This window comes from Rhododendron vialii, chromosome 5a (genome assembly GCF_030253575.1).
Source record: "Rhododendron vialii isolate Sample 1 chromosome 5a, ASM3025357v1".
NCBI classification, from domain to species: Eukaryota; Viridiplantae; Streptophyta; class Magnoliopsida; order Ericales; family Ericaceae; genus Rhododendron; species Rhododendron vialii.
The window spans coordinates 5,996,160-6,013,080 of NC_080561.1; the positions used below are offsets into that span (position 1 = coordinate 5,996,160).

Consider the following 16,921-nt stretch of genomic DNA (forward strand, 5'->3'; position numbering starts at 1 on the left):
TATAGATCTTGGTCCAAACGCTACTCAAGCGCCTAACCTGAGTTTCTGAGACAAGTTCTACTAAAGTTCCTTCTCAAGAATCTCACATCCGGCTTTATACAGGCTGCATGGAGGTGTGGAGACACTCCATGTTCAACTTGTTCAGTCTCATCTTAGCCCTCGCTAAGGTGACAAATAATTATTTAGTATAAATTCTAGCTCACTCTCCAAAAGCTACGGAGATCACACATTGTGATCATTTTGAGTCTCATCCCGCGCGCTACCTAAGCACCGGGGCGATCTCCCGTGTGAGAGGGACAATCAAAAGCCTGGTGACAAATTTTTAATTACAAGATATGTGCACTAATTAAACAATATTCCAATTTTCATATGAATAATTGAAGACAAATTTCATTATTGCATAAAATACCAATAAAAAATGTCCATCAAACTCAAGCATATCAAATCCTACGTAAGCCCAAACCCCTAACATGTCTATGAAATATGTCTCTAGCAACGGGTTTGGTTAAAGGATCAGCAACCATGTCGCTCGTAGAGACATGCTTTAGGACAACCTGTCCTTGCGCAATGATATCACGAATGAAGTGATGACGGGTGTCAATGTGCTTTGTTCGACCATGGTACTTGGGATCTCTTGCATAAGCTATTGCTGATGTGCTATCACAATAAAGCACCACAGCCTCACCCAGATGTCTTGTTACACTCAAGCTTTGTAAGAATCTCCTTAACCATATCGCTTCCTGAATAGAAGCAGTGCATGCCACGTATTCTGATTCCATTGTAGATAAAGAAACACACTGTTGTTTCTTGCTGCACCATGTAATGGCTCCTCCTCCAAGTATGAAAGCATAGCCAGAAACAGACTTACGCTCATCTCTATCAGCAGACCCATCTGCATCACTATAGCCGACCAATCTAAGAGTGCCACCTTGGTAGCATAATGCGAAGTCTGCAGTCCCTCGCAAGTATCGGAATATCCTCTTAACTGCACTCCAATGGGCAGTACCAGGATTACTTTGATATCGGCTGACCATCCCAACTGCGAAACATATATCGGGTCGAGTACACATCATCGCATACATCAGACTACCAACTGCACTTGCATATGGAACATTTGTCATTTGCCTTTTCTCTTGTTCTGTTTTAGGACTTTGCTCAGTGCTAAGAATTTGACCCTTCTCGATTGGAGTATCTATGGGTTTGGAATAGTGCATACGAAACCGTTCCAAAATTCTCTTTATGAAAGTCTCTTGAGACATACTAAGATGTATCTTGGAACGATCTCTTGAGATCTTAACCCCAAGCACATAATCTGCTTGACCCAAGTCCTTCATCTCAAATGTAGAGGACAACCACTCTTGAGTGGCTTTGATTAACTCCAAATCATTTCCTGCCAATAGAATATCGTCCACATATAATGAGAGAATGAGAAACTTATTCTCAACTCTCTTAACATACACACAATGGTCCTCTTCAATCATCATGAAGTCAATACTAATAATCGCTCGATGAAATCAAATGTACCATTGTCTAGACAATTGCTTTAGGCCGTAAATGGAACGTTTTAAGCGGTACACCTTGCGCTCTTGTCCCTCGACCTTAAAACCCACTGGTTGATCCATATAGATCTCTTCGTCTAGTTCTCCATTGAGAAATGCTGTCTTCACATCCATTTGGAACAATTCCAAATCTAAATGTGCAACGATAGCGAGAATGAGGCGAATGGAAGCAAATCTCACCACAGGGGAGAACGTTTCCTCATAATCTATACCTTCACGTTGGGTATAGCCTTTCGCCACGAGCCTGGCCTTATACTTGTCAATTGATCCGTCAGCCTTGCTAGAACCCATTTGTTGCCAATGGTCCTACGCCCAGGCGGAAGATCAACTAACTCCCAAACTTTATTCTTAGCCATTGAACTCATCTCTTCATGCATAGCAACTATCCATTTTTCTGAAGCAGGTGGCTTGATAGCTTCTTCAAAAGAAGCTGGCTCATCAACATCCACCGAAACAGTCATGAAGGACTCTCCTTCAATCTCGAAGCGGCGACGAGGAATTGTTCCACGTTGGCTTCTTCGAGTCTGTGGATCTTGAGAGTCTACTAGTGGTACACTCCCACTAGGTGAAGGATCGCTCCCACTATCTCCAACAACTATAGGATGAGGTTGCATATCCTCATCTTGCCTATGTGATGGAGATAAATCTCCTTGTGGTTCCTCTAACTCATAGAGCTCAAGGTCCTTCTTAACCTCACCAATGCTTGGAAAATCCTACTCTAGGAAATCCACATCGCGCGACTCAATTTCAGTCATTCCCCCATCTGGGTGTTCACCATACAGAACGTATCCCTTGGAGTCACTACAAGAAATCAGTCTTTCTGCGATGAATTTTTTAGCGAGGATGTCTATTTCCTTGCTAAAGGAAGAGTTTTGGCGAGGAAATTACTGTTTCCTCGCTAATGGTGTTTTTTTGCGTGGAAGACATATTTTCCTCGCTATTTAGTTGTCGCTAAAGAGTATTTGTGACGAAGTTTTAAAATTCCTCGCAAATTGTTGTCGCAAAAAACGTGGTGGGAATTTTTTATGTAGGCAGGGAAAATGAATTTGCGAGGAAATACAAAATTTTGTCGCCAAAAGGCTGTAGTGTTTTTTTTGCGTGAAACTGTTTTGGACGTTAAAGTTGTAGACATTTTGCGAGGAATTATGTTTCTTGCAAAAATATTAGTTATTTGCAAGGAAATAAAGAATTGGTTGCTAAAGACATATACTTACTTTTTGAGGAAAATTGTGTTCCTCGCTAACTTACTTTTTGAGGGGAATTATGTTCCTCGCTAAAAATCCGAAGTTACTTTTTAAGTCCCACAGCCCACCTCCAAAGACACCTCAGTAGGTTCATAACTGGGAACTACCCCTTAAAAGGAAAGGCATTTTCGACTCCGTAGTTTCTAGACAACCAAACCAAATAAAGCAAGTCAGAGGATCATTTATATGCTACATCAGGCTAAAATTGACAGAAAATGGTAGAAAATAAAGGGAAAAAACAGGGGTACTCTGCAATTAAAAAGCAATCTTAGAATCAAAATTGGGTTCCGGGCGAAACCAAATAGATGAAGAAGAATCACCCAGAAATAAGAAGATAAGAAAAAAAAGGGTTTCTTTTCACTGCCAAATCCGAAAAATCCAGCCCTAAATTGCAAGTTCTAAGCATCAATTGTAAGGATTTAAGTTGGGTTTGTTCAAAGTTCCAGCCATTGGCCGAAATCTCCACTGTCAAGAAACCAAGGTAACGCCTCCACTCTCTCTTGCACCGAACTCTGCCATCTCCCTCTCTTTTCTCACCTCTTCTCATCACCCAATCGTTAAACCACCCATCTCTCACAAAACCCTCATCCCACTGCCCTAACCAGTCCAGAAATCAAACCCTAACCCCCTTCCAAAATCTGTCCGAAACTAGCACCCCCATGGCTCGTTTTGCATCTTTCCTCAGCGAAACCACCGAAAACCTTGCTACGTAGGGCTTATCGATCTACTCCCTCTCCAGAGACCTGGAACATAGTGTAAGGCACCTCTCTCTCTCTCTCTCTCTCTCTCTCTCTCTCTCTCTCTCTCTCTCTCCTCCCTTCGATTTCTCCCCTTATTCCTTATTCCATTGTTTGCAGCTATGTGTTTTACAATATATTATAGTATATACTTGCCCATTAGCTGAACTGTTTTGTTTCATGTTTTAAAAAAATACGTTTTCTATACAAAATAGCAAAATCTAGTAATTAATACTAGATCTTCTTGGTTTCTGTTAGTTCACAACAAAGAAAAGACAAAAAGGAAGGGCAAAAGCACTTGACTGGGACTCTCTCTCTCTCTCTCTCCCCCGTCATTTAGTTCATAGCAAGCCCTAATTAGAGTCCTCATTGTAGTCTAGCTTTAGGAATTCAATTTAATTTAGGGCTTTTGACTCCTGTTACCCAATAATATATAGCTCTAATTGGCAATTGGTTCTGTAAAATAAAAAGAAACATGCTAATAGGAAAAAAATCCTAGTGGAAGTCAAGTTTTTAGTTTAAAATTAATCACACTTTGTATATAGAATTACCTACTTATTTATTACTTAGTTTATTCGGTGATTTCTTTTGAAACCCAAAACAATTCCGTTGGATCCCAGCTATTTGGTGCTTTCACATGCTCAACATGATATTTCATGTGTTTTTTCTTGATTAGTAGTCTTATCCTTGGATTGTCATTCCCAATATCGAATAATAGTGGTTCTTTCTTAATTACCAGGTCCACATTATGTATTGCACATATTTAATGACCATCCCTTTACACAAAGTCTAAAATATGGACTACTTTCTATACTTCTTAATAAAGGGGTTAATAAAGTACCTTTTACTTTCCACATCATGTATTCCACATATGTTTTGTTTGGGGGGCTAGATGGGTTTATGAGGCTCTGAGTTTCTGAAGCAGTTTGGTTGGGTTTTCGTGAGCTTTTCGTTATGAATTTGGTTCTTCTTTTGGCTAGTGGGTTGCTGTTAGTTTGATTGGAATTTTTTGGATTTTGTCAAAACCATTTGAGTCTGTGTTGTTCATTTTTCATTTGGGTATGGGAGAGAGTTTTTATTTTATCTTGTCTAGGCACTCCGCCCGGTGAATGAAGAAATGTTGAGAAGCTCATGCCTTGAATGATGCTCGAATTTTGTATGAAGAAGGTATATGCATTCATGTGCATTTAGTGTAATGATTTTCCATGCATCACTTCTAATTTCGTGTCTAATCTTTAACAGAATAATCACGTTTTTAACTCTTAAGTTATTAGCGCTCTTTGTTTGCTTTTGTGGGTGATGGAAATTTTTTTCTAAGGCTTAGAGTGGTGGCTGGGCTTAGAGTGGTGGCTGGCCTTGGTTTGAAAGAGCAAAAATTTTTCTAAGGCAAAAAATTAACAGAAGGCTATGGTAGCGGAGCACCTTAGTAGCGTGCTACCACTTGTATGCGCCCTAAGAGTGCTAGGGCTCTTCGGTGGCGCTATTCAAGGCGTTCTTGATTTTTTATTTAATTTTAATGCCTGAGTTTGAATGGCGCTCGCGGAGCGCCTTAGCAGCGCGCTAGCGCTAGCTCGCGTGCTAAGAGCGCCCCAGCAGCGCGCTAGCACCCCGGCGTGTTGCTTTCTCTTTGGCTAGCTCTAGATTTGTACCAGCACATATATAAGCATATTTTTCACTCTTTTAGGGCACCCTCTCTTGTATTAGCCCACTTTAGAGAGAGAAAATCAATTTCACTCATATCCCTTGTGTGCTTATGCATTTGAGATGATCTAAATTGAGTATTTGATCATCCTTTGTCATCCTAGAGAAATACTCTAATATTCAATGTATTCTCTCTAGGTTGATTTGTTTTTCACAAAAACTTCATCTCTTTTTTAAATCCATACATTGTTGCCTATGACTCTACATGGCCGGATGATTCCAGAGTCGGCTTGACCCGGAGATCGAGGTGGTGAACTCTTGGTGGCTATGGAATCAAGAAGGGGCTCGAAGAGCTATATCAAAGAGCGGAGTTAGGTGTCACAAGAGGCTTGTGGGTAATTCCTAATTTGTATTCTCTTTGTAAACCTTTTGATTTATAGCATTTTGGTAGATTAGGCCGTGGTTTTATGCTTATGTGAGTTTACCCTAAGTAGTTTCCACGTATATCCTTGCATTCGAGTTCTTTAGTTTTATTGCTATTGTCTTTAGTTGTTGAATTGATAGAATAGCATGGAACTTGGTTAATGATTAAAATAGGAAACTGCATGAATTTTTAATTGATTGTCTTATTTTTAGGCTGTGGTTGGCTATCTTTTTGGAGGTTTTCTTATTGATATTGTAGTTTTCTTTCAGTTCATAAGGGCTTAAGATGGATAGGAGTTGGATGGAAATTCGTAATAGAAGGCACCCTTTGTATATTGAAGGAGTCAAAGAATTTATCAAATTTGCGATTGATCATATGCCACCTAGTGAAACTCTCATTTGGTGTCCATGTATAAGATGCAACAATTTCAACAAGATGTCATCCGGTTAGAATGGCCGCCGACCGGACTTCGGCACACAAAACGACCTTAGCAACTCATTATAGTTAGTGTCATCCGGTTAAGGACTATTGTTGCTTGATTTCTTGTGGGCTCCGTCCGGTCACAATCTACTTGCTAACTAGTTGGGATACTCATGTTTAGTAGTATGATAAATTCATTTTTAAATTATGACTATAATTTGTAAAGCTCTTTATTGTGTTCTGTATATGCAGATTGCTCAACAATCGATGGTGATCATTTGGTGCATGGAGATACAATATTGGAGTAGGAGATTGGAGTTAAAAAATGTTTTGGAGGACAAAGCTGCTATTTGCCTTGGTGTTTGAATTTGCACTATAGTTAGACAGTGCATGTTTTGTCCAGTTAGTAGGTGCTGGTTTAGAGGTACATTGAACTAGATTTGTCATATCAAGTGAAATGGGATAAGTAGCTATTGGTTAATGTCATGTATTGACCTCCTTTTTGTTATATGAACTGGAATGTCATTAGTACTTGGTTTTGTGTATCAATTGGAATTAGAGTATCGATCACTTGTTTTGGATATGAATTAGTGTACCCTATGTTGAACAGACACGGACACGGACATGGAATATGGCAATTTTTAAAAAAATGGGGATACAGACACGGCGGGAACACGCTACATGTATAAATTAATAAAAAAATGAATTTATAATTTTTTTAATGAACCATTGTATATGCTAATTATCGAATTGAAATTCATAAAGTGTCCTCGGCGTGTCCCCAACCATGTCTCCCGCGTGTCCCCTATCAAAAATAATAAAAAAATTTGGACACGACACTGTTTTGGAATGTCGGTACTTCATAGACTGTACCAATTGAAATTAGCTATTATTCATTGATTGAAGAGGGTTTTTTTCTCACAGAATGGTGGTGCTTGGGCGCCAAACATGGGTCTGTGGGAGGGCTAAGAGTTTCTCTTTTCAACTCCCGACTATGGGGAGGGCTAAGAGACAAATTGGTTATGCAACTAGCTTTGAATGGCTGGGTATTGATGTTTGGTTATAATTACCCTTGATGAAAATGTTGTGTTTTGCTGCCTAGTTCATGAGGGTATCTTTCTGCTACTGGATGACCACATCTAATTTTTGGAATGAGGCCTTGAAGAGATTTTCCATTTTAATAGGATTGTTACTGCAGTTTTGTGTCCAATGGATTGGAATACTAATTGATGCATAAGCAGTGAAAGAGTATATCAAGTGGGGGTCATGCGGCTGGATGAGTTTTGGTTGCTGTTATAATGTGCCGTACCTGCGGCTGAATTTCAATGCTGATGAGGGATATGGTTACACTGCTCCATTTGTTTTCTTGTTGCTGGTGATGTTTACTCTGAGTATGAAGCTGATTTTGATCTCAAGAATACCATGTTTCTGTTTTTGTTGTTGGGCCATGGATATTGCTGGTCATGGATTAAAGATTCACATGATTGTTGGTATCCTGTGAGATCGTGACTATTCGGTTTGATGTTAGGGTGATGCCACTCTTCCTTTTGTGGCTTCATCCAAAGTTTCATTGGGTATTTTTTCTTTTCTTTTGGCCTTCTCTTTTGCTTCAAGCTAGGTTCTTCATGTAGCTTGAGTTTTGGTCACCTCGATGTACTCTTTGCTAGTTTCTAATAAAATTTTGTTGCTTATCAAAAAATATGGGTCTGGTTTTAGACAAAAAAAAAAACAAGAAAAAACAAAGCAATGCCATCCATCACTTGAACACAGTTTTCCTAACCATCACTGCCTAATTGTGATAACTTTGTTTGATATTACTGCAAATTTTAGTCGCTAAAAGCCTAATTGTGGTAACTTTGTTTTATACTAACAATAAAAACATTTTGCAAGGAAATGTGATGGTTGTCAAAAAAAAAAAAAAAAAACGTGAGTATTATTTTAGCGTGACCCTTGGTAGTTTTATACTATTGTTGCTCTTTTTAAAAATAAATGTCATTATATCTTAGTTTTGCAAAAAAAAAAAAAATCATAATAATATTATATTTTAAATAATATTTCAAGGTTTTGTGAAATATGGATTAATTAAATCATTCATTACAGTTAATCATGTATTCGTTAGACACTTGACTAGATGAGAAAATAATTTTTCAATAAGAGCCAAAAATTTACATGAATGGCTTAATCAACATGCATAACAAAATCAACGATCTCGATCGTCATGATTATGTCGCGACCGTGTGGTTATTGTACATCAACAATTGAACAAGACTTTGTTTACTATAAATTGCATCCCGATGAAGGGGCTTTCTAAACTTAATTGAGTAAAAAATTTACATGATTGCTATAATCAATAAGCCCAACGATATCAACGATCTCGATCGTCATGATTGTGTCATGGTCGCGTGGCTACTATACATTCAACTACTGCACAATATTTAGTTTACTATCAAATAAGTTGAATGTATAGATTATAAAGATCATTGTCAAGTATATTTTTTATAATGGTCGATCTAAACTGTTAGGATTTCACCTTTTACTGATAACATCATTTCTACTAAAATTTGAGATCATCAGATATTGATAATCACATGATCAGAAGACATTAATGCGTCTGGGGGCATTAAAGTCTTTATGATGCATCACTCGAGCCCACAATGAGGTCTTTTTTTGCCATCTGAGTCGTCTATCATTTTTAAATAATATGAATTAAATTATTTTTGTACCAGCATGAAGTTAATCACCTATCGTTAGATGTTTGATCTAATGAAACGTATCGTTTTATTAATGAATTTGTATCTCGATCGATGAAGCGGTTTACTGAACTCGATTGAGCCAAAAATTTATATGACTGATTTCATCAACAAACACAGTGAAATTAACGGGATCGATCGTTAAAAAATTTATGTGAGAGGTTGTGTTTGATGTTGTGTTTGAATTGTTATATATGTAGCACTGTTGTACAAGAAATCAATATTCACAAAAGAAAATCATTCAGCGAGGAATAATTTTCGTGTCATTTGTCCTAAAATTTCCAATTAATGAATGGCGGGATTGGGAAAAAAGAAAGGCGCGCGGGAGGGAAAAAAAAGGACAGAAGGGCGGCACCGTTTGGGTATAAAAGGGGGATCGAATACTACTCCTACTCGCCTCTCTCTCTCTCTCTCTCTCTCTCTCTCTCTCTCTCTCTTCTCTTCTCTTCTCTTATGAAGTTGCAGAGAACGATGACTTCTCATAACCAACACTGACTTATTTTTCGATCGGAGCCTCAAGCAGCACAACTGGGTTACTTTCTAATCGCTCTAGTCTGAGATTTTAGGTACGGTGGTAAGTTTCCATCTCTTTTGCCATATCTTTCTCCAAAGATCCTAAATCCTAGTTGATTTGTTGTGATGATTTGGGGCAAAGGTTCCATAATCTTATATACATATTTTTACATGGTTGTGCATCTTGGGATATTTAGATGAAGCCTTACAAGTGTTTGACGTAATGCGTGATAGAGGGGTGCCGTGTACTGGTCATTTATGGAAGTCATTGGTTCTAAGTTATTGTAAGAGAGGGCTGGTGGAGGAGGCGGAGTTGCTGAGTATAGAAATGGAATCCCAAGGTTTCTTTATGGATAAAATTATTTACACTACTCTTATTAATGGGTATTGCAAGAAAAAGAAACTGAAAATGGCTATGAGGCTATTTATGAAAATTCTGAAGAAGGGTTGTCAGTCTATTGCACAGATTCCCTTTGTCATTGGTTTAGAAAAATGGAATGCTGTCCTGGGGCTGGAATAATTGTATTGTAATTGAGGTGAAGTGCTTTGGTTGGGTTGTTAATGGGACTTTTGAAAGAAGAATTTTGGTAACAGGGTGCTTGCAACTATTATGTACCACTGACTGATTGCCATGCAATGTCTCACATGCGCTTGGATAAAGCCTGGGGTGAGCCAAGTATCCCAACAGTGACAGATGGGTGGGCCTATTTTGCTATTTGTTTTTGTGTGTTTTTTGTGGTTTGGTTTCAAATTTTAGCATTGAAGACAATACTGCGACTCTGTGAGTCTTGGATCTGGATTGTAGCATTGAACAGCTGATGATGCTCAGAGTGAAATTATCTGTTCACCAAGGATTTGACATGTACTCTTTGTTAATGATTGATATCTTTCTGTGGTTTCAATGCGTACAAAGGACATTTCAGTATGTCCCATTTGAAGGGGGATAAAAATAAAAGATAGAAAGAGTTGTAGAGGCTTTATTGACCTGCATTTCTTATAAAAAAATTATTAAGTTGCATCCTTTACTTTTTTTTTTACCCGTTGAGTGTTGGATTTGATGTTAATGTTTTTATATGTAAAATTATATTAGATTCTAAAGGAGTAAAACACCTAAAATCCCGTTGAGTGGGGGTTGGGATTAGGTTAGGCTTTACACTAAAACACCTAAAATCCCAACTCTCACAATAATGAAAAGCTGAATCTACTGTGTGGAAATCAAGAATCTTGAAACAATATTAGAGAAATCCGTTCGGAGAGACCAAACATGCATGGAATTTATTTATTAATTTTTTTGCTGATCATGAAATTAAGCACATGCAGGAGCTGCTTAGAAAAGTAAAGAATTTTTATTTCCTTCAAATAGGAGATTGTTCACAACCTTGACAAAGCTGATTAGGAAAGTGAAAAATCTCTTTGATCATGAGGAATCATTTCCTAGGGCCTTTACTTGAATCATTTCCTAGGGCCTTCACTTTGAATGTCTTGAAGAAACTTCGTTGCCAATATTTATCTGAAGGTATATTGTTTTGATAAGTTTTTGTTGCGGGACACTTCCTAATGCCCATTGTGAATTGAATAAAAAGAAAGTGCGACAACTATGATGGGAAAAAGGGCTAGTGGCCCCTAGGATTTTGAGGCATATAGGGAATGTCTTCCAAGTTCCAATTATGGCTTCCAAAAAAGGTCCAGCTATTTGAGTAGAAACTTTATTGTAAGGAGAATTTACTTGCGTGACAATTGGAATAAGGTGACTGTCGTTTAGTGTTTTGTAGCTCAATTGGCATGATTGAATTGTTTGGGAAGAAAGTTAGGAATTTAGCCCACTTAATGAAGATGCTGATTGAGATGTAGTATGTGTGCCCCTAAACTTTAATTGAGGGAGGTGTGCAATTCAGAATTCCTGAACTAATACCTCAAAGGCTCAAATAGGTTGGTGTCTGTCAGGGACGGTGCTAAGAAGTCTTTGATTTGGTATGAGTTCCGCTGTAGAAGAGAATGAGCATGCCATGAAAAGGAATATAGGGATATTTTGAACTAAAATGTGCCGCTAAATATTTATTGGTATGACGAATTAGGATATCATGGATAGACATTAGGCATAATGAGTTCTTTTATGAGACTATACAGAGTGAAATTCAGCTGTGTACACTATCTCACTACTTGTTTGCTTTCCATGAAAGAGTCGAAATCGTATTTATTGTTTCAATATGCTTCCTGCAAAGACTTCAACTAATGAACCAATTGGCTTACTAAAACTAAAACTAGGTCTCATACAATCACTAAACTCTATTTACTTCACATTCATGAGAATAAGTTATCATAATTTTTTCAGTTGGATGCTTTCAAGTTCAGCCTTTTCTTTGCTCGGGATTGTATTAGACAACAATTAGATATTACTAATTTTGCGCATCTTGGATGTATTTGATGGTTGGTCTATTCTTATTTTTGTCAGTCTTATAGATACGCAAAGATGTCTACTAGAGGTGGAGGACGAGGAGGACGAGGAGGTCGTGGAATGACAGGTCATGGAATCACTGCTCATGGTGTGACTACAAGATCAGTGCTTACTCCTGCTGTGCAATTTTCGCCAAATAATGGTGCGACTACAAGATCAGCGATTACACCTGTTGTGCAATCTATGCCAAATAATGATCCAGAGCAAAACTCATCTGCCGCTCTACACATATCTGAGTCTGAGCAACCAAATGAATCCTTGACACTTGGTACTTGTTAAAGAATGCATTTTTCACTTGCAATTTATACAATGCAGTTTCATACAAATCTATATTTCCTTTTTTTAAAAGGTACACCTATAACTAAGCAAGTACGTGGGAGAACTAAAGGTTTAGCGCTAGCTAAAATTCGAAGGCGTGGAGAGAAGGTTAAGTTGGGATTTTCTAGAATGCTAGGACAACCAACGAGTGACAACGAGGATGACTTGACTAGGTACACCACAGAGTTAGGTATTATTGTTTGGCAATTCGCTCCTCTACAGGCCAAAAGCTGGAAGGTGGTGCCCCAAGATGCAAAGGAAATGTGTATTGCACACATTCGTGTAAGTATTAGTAGCATTCTGAAGTAGTTTTGATAGTTTGATGAAAAATATCGCACATAAGAAAGATAATGTGAATCGTTTTGCTTGACATCGAATTTGCTGTCTCTATATATGCATTTGACTGGATGAATTTGTGGGGCAAATAGGAAAAATTTGATCTTCCTGAAGCAACTTATGTAGACAAAGCTATACTGCAAAGTATGGGTAAGCGATATTGTGATAGCCGATCCCGCCTCAAGAAGAAGTTCAACAAAGGAGCTGTCGATTGCCCTGCACACATAGAGGGGGCAGATTGGGGATATTTGTCTAACTTATGGCAAGACAAAGTCTATCAGGTATGTAGTACTAATTTGCTATAGTTAAGATTTGGTAATATCTTCACGACCCCCAACTCTTACTATAAATTCTAACATATAGATATTGTGGTACTCCTAATTGGTTATTGAAAACGCAGGAAAAATGTGACAAGTACAAGGATAGTCGATATAAGCCTAGGAATCACCATGTTGCTGGATCAAAGGCTTTCTACAAGGTCAAAAATCATTTGGTATTCCTCTATTATTTCCTTACAGTTTTCAATATTTGTTGAGTACAAAAAAAAGTATATGATTTTTTTTTTCACGAACCTAATTCACCAGAGAGAGAAAAACAATGGCGTGAATCCTGACCTTCCTGAGACTTGGAAGAAGACTCATTACAACAAAAAGAGAAAATGTTGGACAGATGGTTCAGAAACTGTATATGTAAGTGAAAAACATCTCATAATGTATTAGTTTTATCTTCTAGAAAAATTTGTTTTCATTGTCAAGGCATAATTTATTGTGATATTTGCAGAAAAAATTAAAAGATGTTCAAGATCAAGCGATGGCAAATGGATCTATTCCTTTGACAGATGAGGAGCTCTCATGTACAGTTTTTGGACCTAAACCAGGATACATACGTGGTTTAGGACATGGTCCCAAGCCTAGCTTAACAAAATCTGGCCAAACTTCTCGGGCACAACTTATAAGAGATGCTGAAGAGGCTAGAGAAGAAACTACAGCAGCGCAGAAGAAGTGTGAGGAGGCTCTAGTTAAAGCAACACAAGCTCGTAAAAATACAGATCAACTAGCAGAAACCATAGCTAATATGCAATCCCAATTAAATTTCTTGTTACAGCAAAATGATCGCAACATGCCTTCCAATGATGCTAGTGAGTTTTTATTCCTCGCTTTTTTTTATTTTTACTTTTATAGACTTGTAGTTGGGCAGAAAAATAGTGACGACATAGTTTTATTTGCGCTATAGTTGAACATCTAATAACATCGCATACTAGACTGAGACTTAGGTTTGTATCTTATGGTTTTTGGTTTAGGAAGTTCGAGTATTACTCAAGGAGTTTCCACATAGTGAATGCAAGTCAAAATTTTTGGACAAATGCAATATGGAGATGTATTTTTCTGAATTTTCTAGTAATCCACTGTTAGGCGGATGTACGTTTTTTTTTTACTTCATAGATGCTTTGTTTCCTGCATGAAATTTTTTGTATAAATCTAGAGAAACTTGATGATTGGGCCTCTATTCTCTAGTGCTCCAACAAATTATAAATGTCTTTTAGTAATAAGCTAAGATGGACTAGGTTGAAAACTGGTGGTTGCTGCCATTTCTGTTTTGAAAAGAAAAGAAGAACAAACTCCTAATTGTAGGGTTTTCAATGAGGAGTTTTTTGAGTTGTTGAATTGATGATTAAATATGAAGACGAGGTAGAAGGCTCAACGGAAGGTAGAAAGCCATGCTACTTGCTAAACCCTACGGGTTTGTCAAAGTACCATTGATATCAGAAAAGTCTACATCTGTAGTGAGTATGAACTCCATTAGGTGGCTAATCTCTCTTGCTGCAAATTTTGAATATCATCAACAGTTTGATTTGATGAATGCCTTCCTCAAATGGAGCTTGGAGGAGGAAGTCAATATGGATAATCCACCTGATTTATCATTTCTTACAACTAATAGAAAACGATGCAAAGCTGAATACAGCCCTTATGAGTTAAGGCAATCCACTTGAGCCTGTTTGATTAAGTTTTTCAAAGCTATATAGAATGTAGCTGCAGCCATATATAGTGGAAACAAAAAGGCTAACGTTTGATGGTACATTATTTTCCTAATAACTCCTGATATAAATATTGGTTAGATTGTGGTTACAGGCGATGATATAGAGTTATGCAATGAATAAAGACTTAAACTGGCTGAAGAGAGATCTGTTTTAGGAAATGAAGTTGCTTTGTCTAGGATGATTCCTGACCTATTGATGGAGGCAAGAGCAGTGGGTTGTGAACCTGTTGATAACTTGTTAAGTATGAAGTCAAACAGATTCAAATGTGGTCGGAATTTGATATCCGGCTTCATATCAGCGTGACAGGAATAGTTCATTAGCTATATAAGTGAGTTTTCATCCACCAACTGTAACGGCATTGTCCACTTTGGGCTAGGGCAGCTAGGCTCTCTTGACTTCAAAGTGCGTTACCACTTGGAAGCGCTATGAACTTTCTTATTATACCCCAAGGACTTTTCCTATCTAGTTGATGTGGGATGGGGTGTTAAGGATAGCTGTATCAGTAGTCTTATGTTAAGCATGTTTAGCAGTGATGGTTTATTGTAATCAAATGGTAATCCAAGACTAGAATTTGTAAATCTTTTCGTTGTGTTACATTTATGCAGATTGCTCAATAAACGATGGTGATCGTTTGGTGGATGAAGATGCAATGGATTACTAGATGGGAAACCAATGATATCTTTTGGTCGATGAAGATGCAATGGAGTACTAGATGGGAAACCAATGATGTTATCTTTTGGTGGATGAAGATGCAATGAAGTGTCAGATGGGAAACCAATGATGTTTGGAGGACAAAGTCGCTTCTTGCCTTTTGTTTTTTGGGACATCTAGATGGAAGAAGGATATTGGAAGGATGCAATTAGTTTTTGGTACTTAACAGTACATAATATAGTGCTTCATTGTGGTTTTTGTAAAGATACTCGATACATGATATTATCTTTTGGGAATTGAGGTACCAAGTTATGAGATTTGTGAAATTGTTTTAATGTTCATGCTATTAACTTTGAGTTTGATGGATTATGCTATTTGAATTATATAGCAGATTATTGTATGACAGGAAGCAAAAAGAGTTATTTGTGAGGACGAGTTTCCTTGCAAAATGCATTTCCTGTTATGGGGCTACTTATTTCCTAGCCAAAAAGTCAATTGTTTGCAAGGGAATTTGGTTTGTTGCCACTGAATGCACCATTTTGTGAGGAAATGTTTTGTCGCTAAACATGTATATTTTGCGAGGAAATTTGGATTGTTGCTATTGAGTACACCATTTTGCGAGGGAATGTTTTGTCGCTAAACATGTATATTTTGCGAGGAAATATTTTGTCACTAAATATGCATATTTTGTGAGGAAATTTGAGTCGTTGCTATTGAGTATACCATTTTGCAAGGAAATGTTTTGTCACTAAACATGGATATTTTGCGAGGAAATTTGGGTCGTTGATATTGAGTACACCATTTTGCGAGGAAAATATTTTGTCACTAAACATGTAGATTTTGCGAGAAAATTTGGGTCGTTGCTATTGAGTACACCAATTTGCGAGGGAATGTTTTGCCGCCAGAACTTGTATATTTGGCGAGGAACGGAGTATTTATAGCGACGAATTTGTTTTACATCACCGTCAAATGAATTTCCTCGCAAAATGGTTCACTCAATAGCAACGAACCAAATTTCCTTGCAAAAAATAACTTTTTGGCGAGGAAAATTATTTTTGTCGCAAAAAAGAATCGGAGACTACCCATTTGCGAGGAACGGACGACGAATTAATTTTCCTCGCAAAAACTCTTTTGCGAGCAAAAAATTGCATTTAGCGACGAAAATGCTTCCTCGCAAAAGACTTGATTTCTTGTAGTGAGTGCTCAGAATATCTAATAAAAACACATTTATTAGCTCTAGGGCCCAATTTCCCATGTTTGCGGGAAATATTGTGAACATACCCAGCAGTTCCCCAAGGACGTAAGCCCTCTAAATTAGGCTTTTCGCCATTTCATAACTCATATGGTGTGGAAGAAACTGATTTGGAAGGTACTCGATTAAGGACGTAGGCAGCAGTCAAAAGAGCATCTCCCCAGAAACTTATCGGGAGATTGGCTTGTGCCATCATCGACCTAACCATATCAAGAAGTGTTCGATTCCTTCTCTCCGCAACTCCATTTTGTTGCGGAGTACCAGGAATCGATAATTGTCTGCATATCCCTTTTTCCTCACAGAATACTTTGAACTGATCAGATAAGTATTCTCGACCCCTATCGGTTCGAAAGACTTTCAAGTTTCTCTCTTTCTGATTCTCAACCTCTGCCACAAAGTGCTTAAAACAATTCAAAGCTTTAGAGCGGTGAGACAACAGAAATACTGAGCCAAAGCGTGAGAAATCATCTTTGAATGTTATAAAGTAGGATGCGCCATGACGTGCCTTGACATTTATTGGTCCGCATATGTCAGAATGGACTAGCTCTAACGAATGAGTAGCCCTAGAAGCCTTACCAAAAGG

At 37.9% G+C, this 16,921-nt stretch overlaps 1 protein-coding gene across 1 annotated transcript; it reads left to right on the plus strand.

The window, feature by feature from the left end:
* The first annotated feature begins 9,045 nt into the window (after nucleotides 1-9,045).
* LOC131327477 (uncharacterized) lies at nucleotides 9,046-15,262 on the plus strand. The gene is made up of 8 exons (XM_058360641.1): nucleotides 9,046-9,341; nucleotides 11,749-12,011; nucleotides 12,093-12,343; nucleotides 12,490-12,678; nucleotides 12,798-12,890; nucleotides 12,982-13,086; nucleotides 13,178-13,535; nucleotides 15,041-15,262. The coding sequence occupies exons 2-8, from the start codon at nucleotides 11,759-11,761 to the stop codon at nucleotides 15,094-15,096; spliced, it is 1,305 nt and encodes a 434-aa protein (XP_058216624.1). The 5' UTR covers nucleotides 9,046-9,341; nucleotides 11,749-11,758; the 3' UTR covers nucleotides 15,097-15,262.
* The last annotated feature ends 1,659 nt before the right edge of the window (nucleotides 15,263-16,921 follow it).

Excerpts from the sequence above, each read along its gene's own strand:
- LOC131327477 (XM_058360641.1), top strand. The coding sequence starts at position 11,759 with ATGTCTACTAGAGGTGGAGGACGAGGAGGACGAGGAGGTCGTGGAATG. Across the intron at positions 12,344-12,489 it reads TGTGTATTGCACACATTCGT|GAAAAATTTGATCTTCCTGA; the intron begins GTAAGTATTAGT and ends TGGGGCAAATAG. Across the intron at positions 12,679-12,797 it reads GGCAAGACAAAGTCTATCAG|GAAAAATGTGACAAGTACAA; the intron begins GTATGTAGTACT and ends TTGAAAACGCAG.